We start from the raw sequence: 13,225 nt of genomic DNA on the forward strand, positions 1-13,225 counted from the left end.
AATCGGCCTTTGCAATTCGCAGGGCTTCAGTGACTGAAAGTAACGCAGTCTCTGTTAAATGGCCACTCCTGAAACCTGACTGTTTAGCATCCAGTTTGTTGTACTGTGAAAGAAACCGTGAGAGCTGGTTGAAGACAACTCGTTCGAGTGTTTTCCCTACGAATGGAAGGAGAGAGACAGGTCTGTACTTTTCTAAAAGAGAAGTGTTTAATGTAGGTTTTCTGATCAGTGGGGTTACCCGAGCCTGCTTGAATGCTGTGGGGAAGATGCCTGTGAGGAGAGATGTGTTGATAATGTGTGTGAGTGCCGGTAAGAGTGTGGGAGAGATTGTTTGGAGAAGGTGTGAGGGGATTGGGTCGAGAGGACATGTTGTAGGATGGCTGGAGAGGAGAAGTTTGGATACTTCTGCTTCGGTGAGGGGACAGAAGGAGAAGATGGGAGTTAGAGCAGTGGATGTGGTTGATTGGACGTCCTGTGGAGTTGAGAACTGGTTACTGATTGTTCTAGTTTTGTCTGTGAAAAAAGAGGCAAAGTCGTCAGCGGTTATCAAAGTGGTGGGAGGTGGAGGAGGGGGACAGAGGAGAGAATTAAATGTTCTGAAGAGATTACGCATGTCTGGAGCGCTGGTGATCTTGTTGTGGAAATGTGAGGATTTGGCAGTGTGGACTTCAGTAGAGAAAGATGAAAGCAAAGACTGATACCTACTCAGGTCCAACGGATTGTTGTTAGTATGTCAAAGGTTAAAGAATATTTGGGTCAAAGAAGTGACAACGTGTTGTCGATTTTAGAACATTCTCTAAAATATACTATTTGGGTCAGCACTGGAATATTTTTGTTTTGTTTTGTTTTTCTGGATCAGATTGGGAACCAAACTTTAATGCATTTGACTCTTATCTTCTGATGTTAAGGCATGGTATAATGTCCTACTTTGTCTGACTGGGAAGGCCAATTTTTGGAAAGAAATCCTGAGCCTGTTGATACATATATTGTTGATATGGATAAGTACATATATCCCTCTTTTATTACATAGATGAAGCCGTAATTAAGTTGTGTTACCATGTTAAAAATTTACTGAATACTTGAAGGGATAGTTCTGCCAAAAATGAAAATTCTGTCGATATTTACTTATGCTTAAGTTGTTCCAAACCTGTATGAGTTTCTTTTTTCCATTGGAAAAAAAACCACTATGGAATTTAATGAATACTGTCAATTTTCTGTGACACTAAATTAGGCTTAAATTAGATTAATTCACCAAAAAAATCCAAATTATATTACTGTTTACTCACCCCCATGTTTTTCCAAACTCATAACACTTTGATTCATATTCAAAACAAAAAACCTAAGAGATTTCTGTACTTTTACGACACCTCTAAAAAGTTCATAAAGAAATCCAATCTATATTAATGCAAGTCTTCCAAAGGGACACATTATTGCAAATAGATGAAGAGAAGTTAGTTTTTCAAAATATTCCTTCCACCTCGTAATGTAGCACATCCGTATTTGTGTTCTGTGTTTGTGTATATCTACTTGTCAGTGTGCATAGGTTAATGTGGAGCTACGTAGATGCGACCAGAATAAGCCCTCTTGTATCTGTGCTTTGCCTTGTCATGTGATCTGGCACTGGGCTGTGAGGGGCTGTTTGTTCATTGTTGTTCTCCAGCTGTGTCATTTAACCCCCATCCCTCCTTTTCGCCAAGCCTGAGGGCAAGATTTCGTTTCTTATGTTTCCATGTCACATCATGCCTGCTTTTTGGAGCTTTAGGAGTCACTTCAACTTGGTGAGTGGTATCAGTATTTCATGGGCATTTTTGGGGAAGTCACAATAAACTTGCTGTTGTCGCTAAATGTTAAGATTGAATAGGAGAAAGTAATTTAACATTGATGAACACTGATAACTTTATTTAGAATGGTTGGAAACCAAGATGCAAATATAGTTCATCTGGCCATGACAAAATTTCACCCTCAGCAAACTACTGGAAAAAATTCCAGAGGCAGATTTCAGAGAGGAGTATTCCCATCAGCCTTGTAACTAAAAGTAGTAAATTGACTTTTGGCTCATTACTGTGGTGGCAAATTTAAAAGATGAGAAATGGTAGAATCGTTTTTGATAACCAATGTCATATATGGGCAAGTGTTAATGACTCAGTGTAACTATGGGCTGCAATATGACCATGCACAACTTTGTTATTGTTATTTCTTATGTTATTGGTTAAAACATAAGTGGCTTGTCTCGATTAGCCACAGTTTTGAGCCTTTATCCTACTTTAGCCTTTAATCATGATTCAGACTGTATGGCCTTTTTCATTGACATATTGACATAATTATCTTAATAATCAATTGAACTTAAAAGCAAAACATCACGTTCCCATGAACAATTACAGCATAGATGTTAACATTCTTTCTCCTATCCCAGCTTAATATGCAGAGACAACTAAGCTCTACTTTTAAAGTCCTATTTTCAGTCATCCTTTAAAGCAGTCAACACACTGATAGTTAACTGAACATTGTCAATGAAACAAGAGGAGACACAGTTTGAGTGTCATTGTTGTTACTTTTCCATCTTAAAAGATGAGGGTTATAAGTTCTGTGATGTTAGTGACAGGATTTTTTTTTAAAACAAAGATTGTTTTCAAAAAGATTTCCTCAACAGTCCCCCAGTCTGCCATTGGCTCGATAGAGAGAGAGTTCTGCCTCAGAATGGCTCTGTCAGGCTGGTCTGGATGCTCAAACAAACAGAGCAGTGTTTTGATAGCATGACAGAGCCACAGTGTTTACACTTTCTCTTTTAAATCCCAAAATATACTTCGTTTTTTATGTATGAGCTAGGGTATGCATAAAGTCTCTCAAGAGGAGAAAATATTTTCAGTAAAAAAAAAGATACAGTTCACCTTCAAGGAGGCTAAAGACCAGTTCATACAAACGCCAACAAACTACAACTAACACATTCGTCGACTTTTGTCTGATCGGTGTGTTACCCCTGTTGCTGTCTGTTGGTGTTGGTCGGTGCTTGTTTTTGCCAATTGAACGCCTTGAATTGGCGTTTGTCATGTCTTGGAATGTCTGAGAAGCGACTGTACTCGGTCAGCTGTCGGTGTTGCTCTGCATCTGCAGGTGTGCTGTGAATTAGTCTTAAGGATGATGGATTTTTGTGATAACCTACCTGTAAATTTCTTCAGGTAAAGGGTATAGGTTAACTTAAACAAGTTTGCTGAAATCGCGTTTGGTCTCGTACTGTATCGTGTATCTTGTCAGTGTGTGCACTTGCTTGGCCATTTGTAGTTGATAAACAGGAAAGTGGGTCCAGCTGAATTGAAATGATCATTTGTTGGTTTGGTATAATAAAGGTTATTATACCGCGGCAGCGGTCGCGGCAGTCGTCGTGTGAAGCCCTCTTAGTGTGAAGACCATCGACTCTACCGTGCGACTCCACCGGGCAGGGACACCGGCAAGGGATAGTAGTAGCTTTTTATTTAATTTTTTCATTGATATGTTTATTATTGAAATGTTGTTGTTATATGCATGTGTTAATTTTATTTAATTTCTTTATTTTCTTAAATATGTGGGTAGATAGTATTTATAGAGTTGTAACTTTTTAGTTTTAGTTACTTTTTCTTATTTGTAAGTCGCTTTGGACAAAAGCGTCTGCTAAATGACAAAAGTAAAAAAGTAAAGAGTGTAAAGACCATCGACTCTACCGTGCGACTCCACCGGGCAGGGACACCGGCAAGGGATAGTAGTAGCTTTTTATTTAATTTTTTCATTGATATGTTTATTATTGAAATGTTGTTGTTATATGCATGTGTTAATTTTATTTAATTTCTTTATTTTCTTAAATATGTGGGTAGATAGTATTTATAGAGTTGTAACTTTTTAGTTTTAGTTACTTTTTCTTATTTGTAAGTCGCTTTGGACAAAAGCGTCTGCTAAATGACAAAAGTAAAAGTAAGTAAGTAAGTAAGTAAATATGAAAATTGTCATCACTCACCCTCACATCTTTCCAAATCCAAATCCATAAGTTTGTTCATCTTTGAAACATAAATGAAGAGATTTTTAAATTAAATGTGGAAGAGTTTTAGGTGAAAGTTTGTTCATAGTTCATTAAAAGGACATGAAGGCATATGAAACAAGTGCTTGAATCCATGTCTTCTGTAGAGACACAATTATTTTAAATGATGAAAAGATTTAACTAGTCTTGACGCATGAGAACCAGTGAAGTTTGTTTTTGAATATTGTTCAAGCACATTGATTTTAGCTTCCGCAAGAATCAATGAAGTTTGTTCTTACTTGTCAAGGAAGCAGGATTTAGCTTCCGTTTATCATATTTGATTTATTTGCATTTTTTCAGTGTATGTGAATAAAAGCCTAAATGAAATGTGTTCATCATAATAATTGTGCCTCTTTAGAATATTTGGATTAAACCGCTCGATTCATATGGATTATATTTACAATGTCTTTATGAGCTGGACTTGTTACTGATTTTGTTGTCTGGATAAGAAAATGGAAAATTATGTCTTTGAAATACAATCTTGTCTAGTCTGAAATAGCACTATAGTTTAGTTTTATTGATAATTTTTCCCTCTCCCGAACTCCTTACAATTAAACGGGCTGTTTTTGCTATACTGTACATTTAGTACAGAAGCAAAATTGTTGTGTTATAGAGGTTGTTGTGTCAAAAACATTGTTGATCCTAATTTTAGTAAATGGTCTGGATAGACAGAGGAGATGTTTGCTAGTTAATGTGTGATATGAAGACAAGAAGATATGCACATATTATTCCAATTCTAAGAATTGCTGTATGGTATATTGATGATGACAAGGTAAATTCTGTAGTACTGCTTTTATGTTAGACATTAGGCAATACTGTAGTATTAAGAGTGAGGTGGCAATTGGCTTTGGTTTCAACCTGTAGAGGTCAGATCACAGCTGTTGTGCTGATCTAAGCAAGCTTTTTACCCTCAGTGTCAGATAATAGAAGGAAATCATTAATGGACACTCAAAAGCATCCCAGCAGTTACAAGTGCTTGTGCAAAACTAGAGGGAGAGAAAATGCTTGAAGATATATTCACAGAAAGTGCAGTCTTAAATGCTGATATATACACACATGCTGACTGCTGACCAGTGCTGCACTGGTCAAACAAATGACCACACATACACAAAAAGATAAATGACAGGGTATATTGGTTGGCAGAATCATTTGTTTATAAGGAAATGGTGACTGGGTGTGGGATCCTCATGTTCCCTTTGTTTTATGGCCTGTCCTGAACCAAAGGAAGTGGATTTATTTCCACATGTCCATCATAGGATTAATTAGCTGTCCTTGCTGTTGGTGCAGTTAATTCTTGCATATTGCTATGAAACAACTTTCTCTATATTTCTAATATAACAGCCTATACAAATGATGCAGTTAGAAGAAAAAACAATTACGTGAATGTAGAGTGTGTTTTGAGTTCTTGCATAGTCCTAGGAAAACTATTACTGGGTTTAGGAACCAGGTAGGAAAGCATCTACCTCTTTTGTGGTTTTTGACATTTTGGGTACTATCAACAAACCAGAATTTCGTGACCGCAGTGGCCATGATGGATTAAAGCATCATAAAGACTGAACATGTACTGCGGAACTAGGCCATTCAAGGCTTTGTAAGTAATTAGCAACATTTTTTAACTGATACAAAACCTGACAGGTTACCAGTGTGGAGGTGATTTTGGGCTAATGTGATCATACTGAATTAACATTTACAATGAAAAAAATCAGGGGGCCTAATACCGATACCTGTGGCACTCCATACCTAACTTACCATACCTGTTTTATCTGACATGTCTTCATTTACACTGCTATAGTCAGATGTTATGAACAGGGTATTTGTGACTCTGACAAGTGCAGTCTCAGATGTGGTGGATTCTAAATTCTGACTAAAATTCTACATATATAAATGTAGTTGTTGTGATAACTTAAATAAAAATAAAAAAATGCTATAAATTGCATATTTGAGATTGGCATATAGTTAAGTCAAGTCAAGTTGAGCTTTATTGTCATTCCGCTACATGTGGGGACATACAGTGGAACGAAATGTCGTGCCTCGCAGGACCACGGTGCTACATAAATACAGACATACAACAATGAAGTAAAAAACACTATAAACCTATACACAACTAACATACTGACAGATTTAACTATAAGTATACTATATATAAGTATTAACCCTATACAAACTAAAAAAATAAAAGATAAAATATACAAACTATACGAATGCTTCACAAATACTGTACATGTGCAAAGAGAAACTTTTTGAGTCAAGCAGCTGGTTGGGGAACATTCCATATGGCCCTGGACCACAAAAGCAGCCATAAGGGTCAATTTTTTTTAAAATTGAGAGTTATACATTATCTGAAAGCAGAATAAATAAGCTTTCTATTGATGTATGGTTTGTTAGGATAGTACAATATTTGGCTGAGAAACTAAATATTGAGGAAATCGCCTTGAAAGTTGTCCAAATGCATGCATATTACTAAACAAAAATTAAGTTTTGATTCATTTACAGTGGTAAATTTACTAAATATCTTTATGGAACATGATCTTTTACTTAATATACTAATGATTTTTGGCATGAAAGAAAAATCGATCATTTTGACCCATGTTTTGTTCATGTATTGTTTGCTATTGCCCGTGTATACCCGTGCTACTTATGACTGGTTTTGTGGTCCAGGGTCACATATTTATTACTGCCAACTTGAAACCTTTGTCACATACTCTAAAGAAAGCTACGAGGAATGCATAATAAGGAGAAGAGGTTCTTAGATTACAGGAAGCAGAACTTCCAGTTGTTACATACATGTTTGCCTTGAGGATTGGATAAATGTTGTTAGTTCTTCCTCTTATATGATATTTTATGATTGAAGAAATTCATAAAATTATTACTTCTATGCTGTAAGGAAATATGAGGTTCTGTTATAGCTTTGTTTTTTGTCAGCCTGTACTGAATAGGATCCTACGATTGTTTTGGTTATTTTCTGTGAGAGCGCTGAAATGTGGTTCTTGCAGCTTTCAGAGCCCATCTGTAGCTAGAGAGACGCTATTCCCTCCATACCCCTCAAATAACCTCTAAGCTTGTACTCCTCCTGCACTTTATTTTCTGAGCAGCCTTGTTAAGGTCATTGGTGTGGCTGTTGTACCACAGTGTGAGGCATTTTTCTTTAGTTCGCTTTAATTTTGTTTGATTAATTGACTAATGACAAATTCACTAATAGAATCCAAATCAAAACTATATATCTGGTGATTGTATCAGGGCAATATTTGTCAGAGACAAAAACCACGAGGATCCCAATTAGTGTGACTGTATTAAACAAGATTTCAAAAGATCAATTAACACACATTATTAATAAAACCAAAATCTATGTAACCTATGTAAAGTCAAAAACATAATGATGAATAACTGCATTTAGTGTAATGGAGCTCAGAGATGTTGACTTCATATTTTAATATAATTTACAGGAGTAAGGCCTCGGTGCCATGCCAGAGAAATCTCATAGCACAGCCCAGGACGTCCCAATGGGTGAAGGTAAGACTCAACTCTCATGGTTATCATGAACATCTTTTAAATTAATATTTTTTGCTGTGAGATGATTAATGTGTTTTGTGCATTGTTGCTGTGAATACTAGAATATTCAATTAAGTCAAAAACATAAAAAAAAAAAATTCAGTCACTACACCTGTAGAGGTGCACGAGTGAATGTTTAGAATGTTTCAAGTACCAAATAACTAGTAGACGTCGTAACACGATAAAGCTGCTTTTCTAGCACTGATGTTGTGAAGTGGGGAGTGAGAATGAGGCCCACAGGAACGTCTCAACTAAGAAACTGCAAAGTCTATACACTACAGGCTACAAGAGACATGTATCTATTGTTGTGTTTCTTAAGATACATTTAGAAATTTGTGCATGTACTGTGCATGTATTTCAGCTATTTCTTCATAGAGATGTGCAAAACTATACACACATTTGTCTAAATGACTGATTGACTTTGAGAAATTGGATGTTCATTGTGCGTTTAAAAATGGGTAGAATAAAATAGAACTCAGGGATCTCAACATTTTTTCAAAAACAGGTCTACTAACATAAATATGTCTTCATAAACACAAAATTGGCGTTTTTAACTCAAGAAATGTGTGCAGGTATTTCAGCAACCTTCTGTTGGGTTTCAGGTTTTTCTGGGTTTTTTTAGTAAAACATCTGAGCTATGTTGAAGTTAGTGCAGTGGCAAGTAATTTCTTGCTTGTTCTTTGCAAAAAAAATAAAAATAAATATATATATATATACATATATTTTTATATATACATACACGCATACTGTATATATGTGTGTGTTTGTGTGTGTGTGTATGCACGTTGTTACCTGAATTTTATTTAGTAGATTCTATAGATTTATATTGACAGTGAATAAAATATATTGTTATTCATTCGTTTTTTCTTTTAAATATGTTCTTTGTGTGAAGACTCTGCAGCTCTCAAGTCAAGTCAGTTGTATTCACATTACATATTGTTTCGAAACAGCATTCAAGAAATTCATGGTTTTTAGTGCTGTTTAGTATGTGTTGCTTTATGTATGCGGGTAAAATTGGATATACTTACAGTGGTTGTAAGTTGCTGTTGCTATACATTAATTCATTATGTGGTGATGGATTATGAAATTTGTAAATTTTTCACTGCTTTTCTCACACTGCACGGCTGTCTGGGGTTTCATTTGTTGCTGTTGTGTGTACAATACATGACGTATCAGGAACAGGTGGTCACACAATACACAATAGTTGTCTCCAACAACTATGTTTCACAAACAAACAAATGTGAGACTTGATACAGGAAATAATGTAACAATTCCTGTCAAATGCCTCAAAAAGCTTACAATCCAAGTTGTCTGTACACTGATTTGCAGTGAAAAATAAAAAATAAACGAAGAAGAATATGAAGGAGAGAATGGTTGCTTGCTGATGTTCTGTTGCAGGTCTGTTATAACTCCTCCCTCTGAACTTTTCCTTGCCCTGTATCTTGCTCTTTGATTGGCTGTAGGTTGTCGCCAATGTCATTTCCATTCAAAACACATATCTCAGGGGTTTTGCGATGCATACACAATTGTCACTCGCATGAATGAGCACTGATTTTGTTGACGATTTCCAAAAAACTGTCTGTGATTGAAAACCGGGGCTAAAATTGTGCAATGTGGACACACTTTAAATGGAAAATTAACTGAAACTCATGCCTTAATACTTGTATGTAATACATAATACATTGTACATTATGTTTAGCCCCCTAGTGTGTAAGCTAATGGCAATTGTGACAAGGAAAAAAAAAACCTTGATTTTGGGAAATGAAGAAATTAAAAACCTAGGGAAACCAGGCTACAACAGAAACAAGGCTATACCAGGGGGCCAGTTCTTTTCTGGCTATTTAGTCAAAATATTATATCAGTAGTTTAGTATATATGTTGCTGCATTGAAGTGTAAGATTAATGGGTTTTATAATGTTTTATTTAGATTTAAAGTGTTTTGTACATCCATCCTTGCACGATAAAGTGCAGGCAACGTGTCTGATAAAAGAAAATCCAAGAAGTCATATTCCATTGTAATGAATAAGTGATGATAAAAGTTGTAAATTTGCATCTCTTCAATCATTAATCCATGAGTTTTGTGTTTTTAAGTTGTAATTCAGGACAGGACATTGGTCATTTGTCTATTCATGTAAAACACCTCTGTGTGTGTGTGTGTGTGTGTGTGTGTGTGTAAAACTTTATTTGCATAACAAATATTCAAAAAGTTAAAACTTTAGTGAAAACTAGATTTACTCTTCATCATTAATAACAAGACCTTATGGTTCTAGATTTTTACAACTTTTTTCCCTCTTCCTGCACCAAACCACTAAGAATAATGTCATGAATATGGTTAACAGAATAATGGCAAATGTAAGCAGTGTTATGCATTTAAATATTTCCGCAGAGACCTGCCGTGTCCTACAGCAAACAAAACAAATATTGCAAAGTAATGGTTAAACAATTTCAAGAATTTAATTCATTTAAAGATTTTAAGTGCAGTCTTTTTTTATTATTTTATTTGAAATGAGCTGGCACCAGACGTCACACAAAACAGAATGAAATATTACAGTTTCAAATTAAGAAAATAAGACGACTGCATTTAATAAATGAGACTGAAAACAATCTCATTAATCATAAAAACAATAGAATCAGCTGATTAATTAATAAATATTCATAGATTAATAAGGATTGGTATGGTTGTTCAGACGTAATTATTTACATTTTAGATGCTGTCAATAGTACAGTAGAACCAGATTTTACATAAAATAAATACTCATGAGATCACATTGGACATTGTGGGGTTTTGTTTTGGTCTGCAGCAACAGCACTCAAAACTGTATGAAGAGCATTTTAGGCCAAGGGCATACACACAAGGCAAGACCATAGACAATAAAAGGTCACCCTATATTGGGACGTGTGCAAAAGTGCATGTTTTGAGCCATGAGTGCAAGAGAGTGCACATGCCTGGGGTTCTTTTTAAAGCAGGTAAATGGATTAACAGACTGGATTATCTGGAGGTGAATGGAGAGACTTTACACACGGTCTCCTCTGGTTAGTGTAAAGCCAAAGCTTTCACATGAGAGGGCAGCCAGTGACATACAGCAATGTGTCCTTATCGGTATCAGCCATTACTGGATATTTATCTGCCAGTATTAGATATTTAATTGTATCCACTCACTTTAACATTAATTTAAACATTTGGTGATTATGTCAAAGATTTCATGTGAAGTACAGTTTGAAGAGAGCTGTGTAACAGTTTTAAATATGCTTTTTAAACACTACCAGCATATGAAAATAACCGAGTCACAAGTTGAAATGAAAATAATCCCATTAATGTATATATTTTTAATTTGTTCCAACTTCTCCAGAGGCAATTTTTAGTTTTCCACCAATAATTGAATTGCACACACTGTGCGATTTGACTGTGATTATAAGCAATTATAAAATTGATTTAATTGTAATGCATTAGAGATAAAGATTCTAAATTACTCAAAGGTTTTGCTGTGATGTTGTTGGCATAATGTGAGCTTTATGTACTCCAATTTATGTCACTTCCTAGTCTTTGTTTATGTGCCGTTCTAAAGCAATCGCCACTTTTTCCTCATGAGAGGTCCTCACACATAAACACACAGCATATGTTACACAACACAGTGCAGCTCATTATCATTACTGTTATGTTCTCAGAAACAGATAAATGGTCTTAATGAGTTCTCATGTGAGCTGTAAATTGTCTCTCAGTGCTGTTGTTATGCATTGCGGTGGCTGTGTGAGCGTGTTGTGGGACTTAGGCTCTAGCGTGTGTGTGTGTGTGTGTGTGTGTGCTGTAGCTGTCATTTCTGCACAGCTGAGCCGCTAGTGATGTGTTGTTGTCTGTTCTGATAGGGAGTGGGACAGTACTACTGCCTCTAAACTCTTAATAATTGAATAGATTTTTAACCCTACGACTATTCTACATTTGAGATGTGAAGGAGACCAGGCAGTGAACATTGTAAGGTGGATTTTCTGTTATGTGATTTGTTAACTTTGTGGCAGGAGATGGTGTTTGTCTAGACACCCCTAAACGTTAAGCAGGATTTTCCACCTGTTGAGTCGTGTGCACCTGGGTGTCTTGGAAACCATCAGTTTGAAAGATAAAAGCTACACGGAGGTGTGTAAAACAAGCTTTTTGATTTATTTTAGTTAGTTAGATTAGACTGTGTTTAACATTAAACTGTAACTGACGGTATGTAAACCTTTAGCTGTGCTATATCAGTTTTTAGTTTTGGATTAAATGCGTTTTATTATGACTTAAAATATTATTGATTTCATTATATCATATGGCAATAATTGACTTAACTTGATTAAAAACAGTTCCAAATGAAAATATTTCAGAAACATTACATTATTGTGACAAATGAAAGCACTGCATAAATGCTGCAAAAACAACTTTAGAAGAAGGGTGTGTGTTATTGGGGATCGTTCTTAGATTTTTCAGATATATCAGAAACCACAGAAGTTAGGTTTTTTTGATGCACACAAGTATATTTTCTCCTGGCCAAAGAAGAAAGCCCACAGCTCAAGCTGTTTTTTTAGAATCATAGTTAGATGAAACATTTACTAAACCAAATACTGTCATTATCACTTTATTATAGATTTCCATATTTATGTTTTAAAGTTTTGTCTTCAACTCTCTTTTTTTTGGGATAAGATCACAATTAAAAAAAAAATAAAAAAATAAAAAGTTTTAAATATCATATATTTTGACCTATATATGACAAGGCAAGGTTAGTTCTGGATGTAAAATGTCATGTGGTGCAAATCCCCCAAATTATGATTTAAAATATGTTATTATATAAAACTGAAGATATTTTGGAAAAATAAAATAATACATAACTATTTTAACTTGAAAATGAATGAATGAATGATGCATTTATATAGCGCATATATTGTGTATTGCCGTACACCCAAAGCGCTTTACAATCATGTGGGGGTCTCTCCTCAACCACCACCAGTGTGCAGCATCCACTTGGATGATGCGACGGCAGCCACACTACAACGGCGCCAGTGCGCTCACCACACACCAGCTACAGGTGGAGAGGAGAGTGTGATAGAGCCAATCAAATGGATGGGGATTACTAGGAGGCCATGATTGATAAGGGCCAGTGGAGGGAATTTGGCCAGGACACCGGGGTTACACGGGAAAATATATATATGTAAATGTTCTGATATTTAATTTAATATTACACATGCAAATGGGTTTTATGGTTGCATATCAGCACTTTTGAGTTGTTCTAAAAAGTTATACTATAGGATTAAGAAGGAAACAGTGTGATTATGTGATCTTGCTTTTGTAACAAAAAAAAAACAAAAAAGCCACAGCAGAAACAATACAAAGCCAATCTGTGTTTTTGAACAAAAGTCAGTTAAGTGAATGATTTAGTGACTCTGATGACTAACTACATATCTGTAACAGCCAGGCTTAAAAATGTCTGTCACAAGCTCAAAAATCTCAAAAATGTGTAATTCGTAATTTAAGGTCTTGAGGCTTTAGACGCCATTGCAAAATTGTGCATCATGTAAGTTAATTTCTGACACAACTAGTAACTTCAGTTGTTGGTTGAATTAATCATTAATTTGATTACAATTCAGAATGATTTATTGTGTTATTTT

At 35.4% G+C, this 13,225-nt stretch overlaps 1 protein-coding gene across 1 annotated transcript in view; it reads left to right on the forward strand.

Moving 5' to 3' along the window:
* The window catches only part of LOC306844122 (pleckstrin homology domain-containing family G member 3-like), a 65,143-nt gene that overhangs the window by 6,240 nt on the left and 45,678 nt on the right, over positions 1 to 13,225 (forward strand). Inside the window, exon 2 of the mRNA XM_079376043.1 lies at positions 7,489 to 7,555. Coding sequence (XP_079232169.1) covers positions 7,507 to 7,555 — 49 coding nt within the window. The 5' untranslated portion in view covers positions 7,489 to 7,506. The remainder of the gene's footprint in view (positions 1 to 7,488; positions 7,556 to 13,225) is intronic.

This window comes from Barbus barbus, assembly GCF_936440315.1.
Source record: "Barbus barbus genome assembly, chromosome: 24".
In the NCBI taxonomy this organism is placed as follows: domain Eukaryota; kingdom Metazoa; phylum Chordata; class Actinopteri; order Cypriniformes; family Cyprinidae; genus Barbus; species Barbus barbus.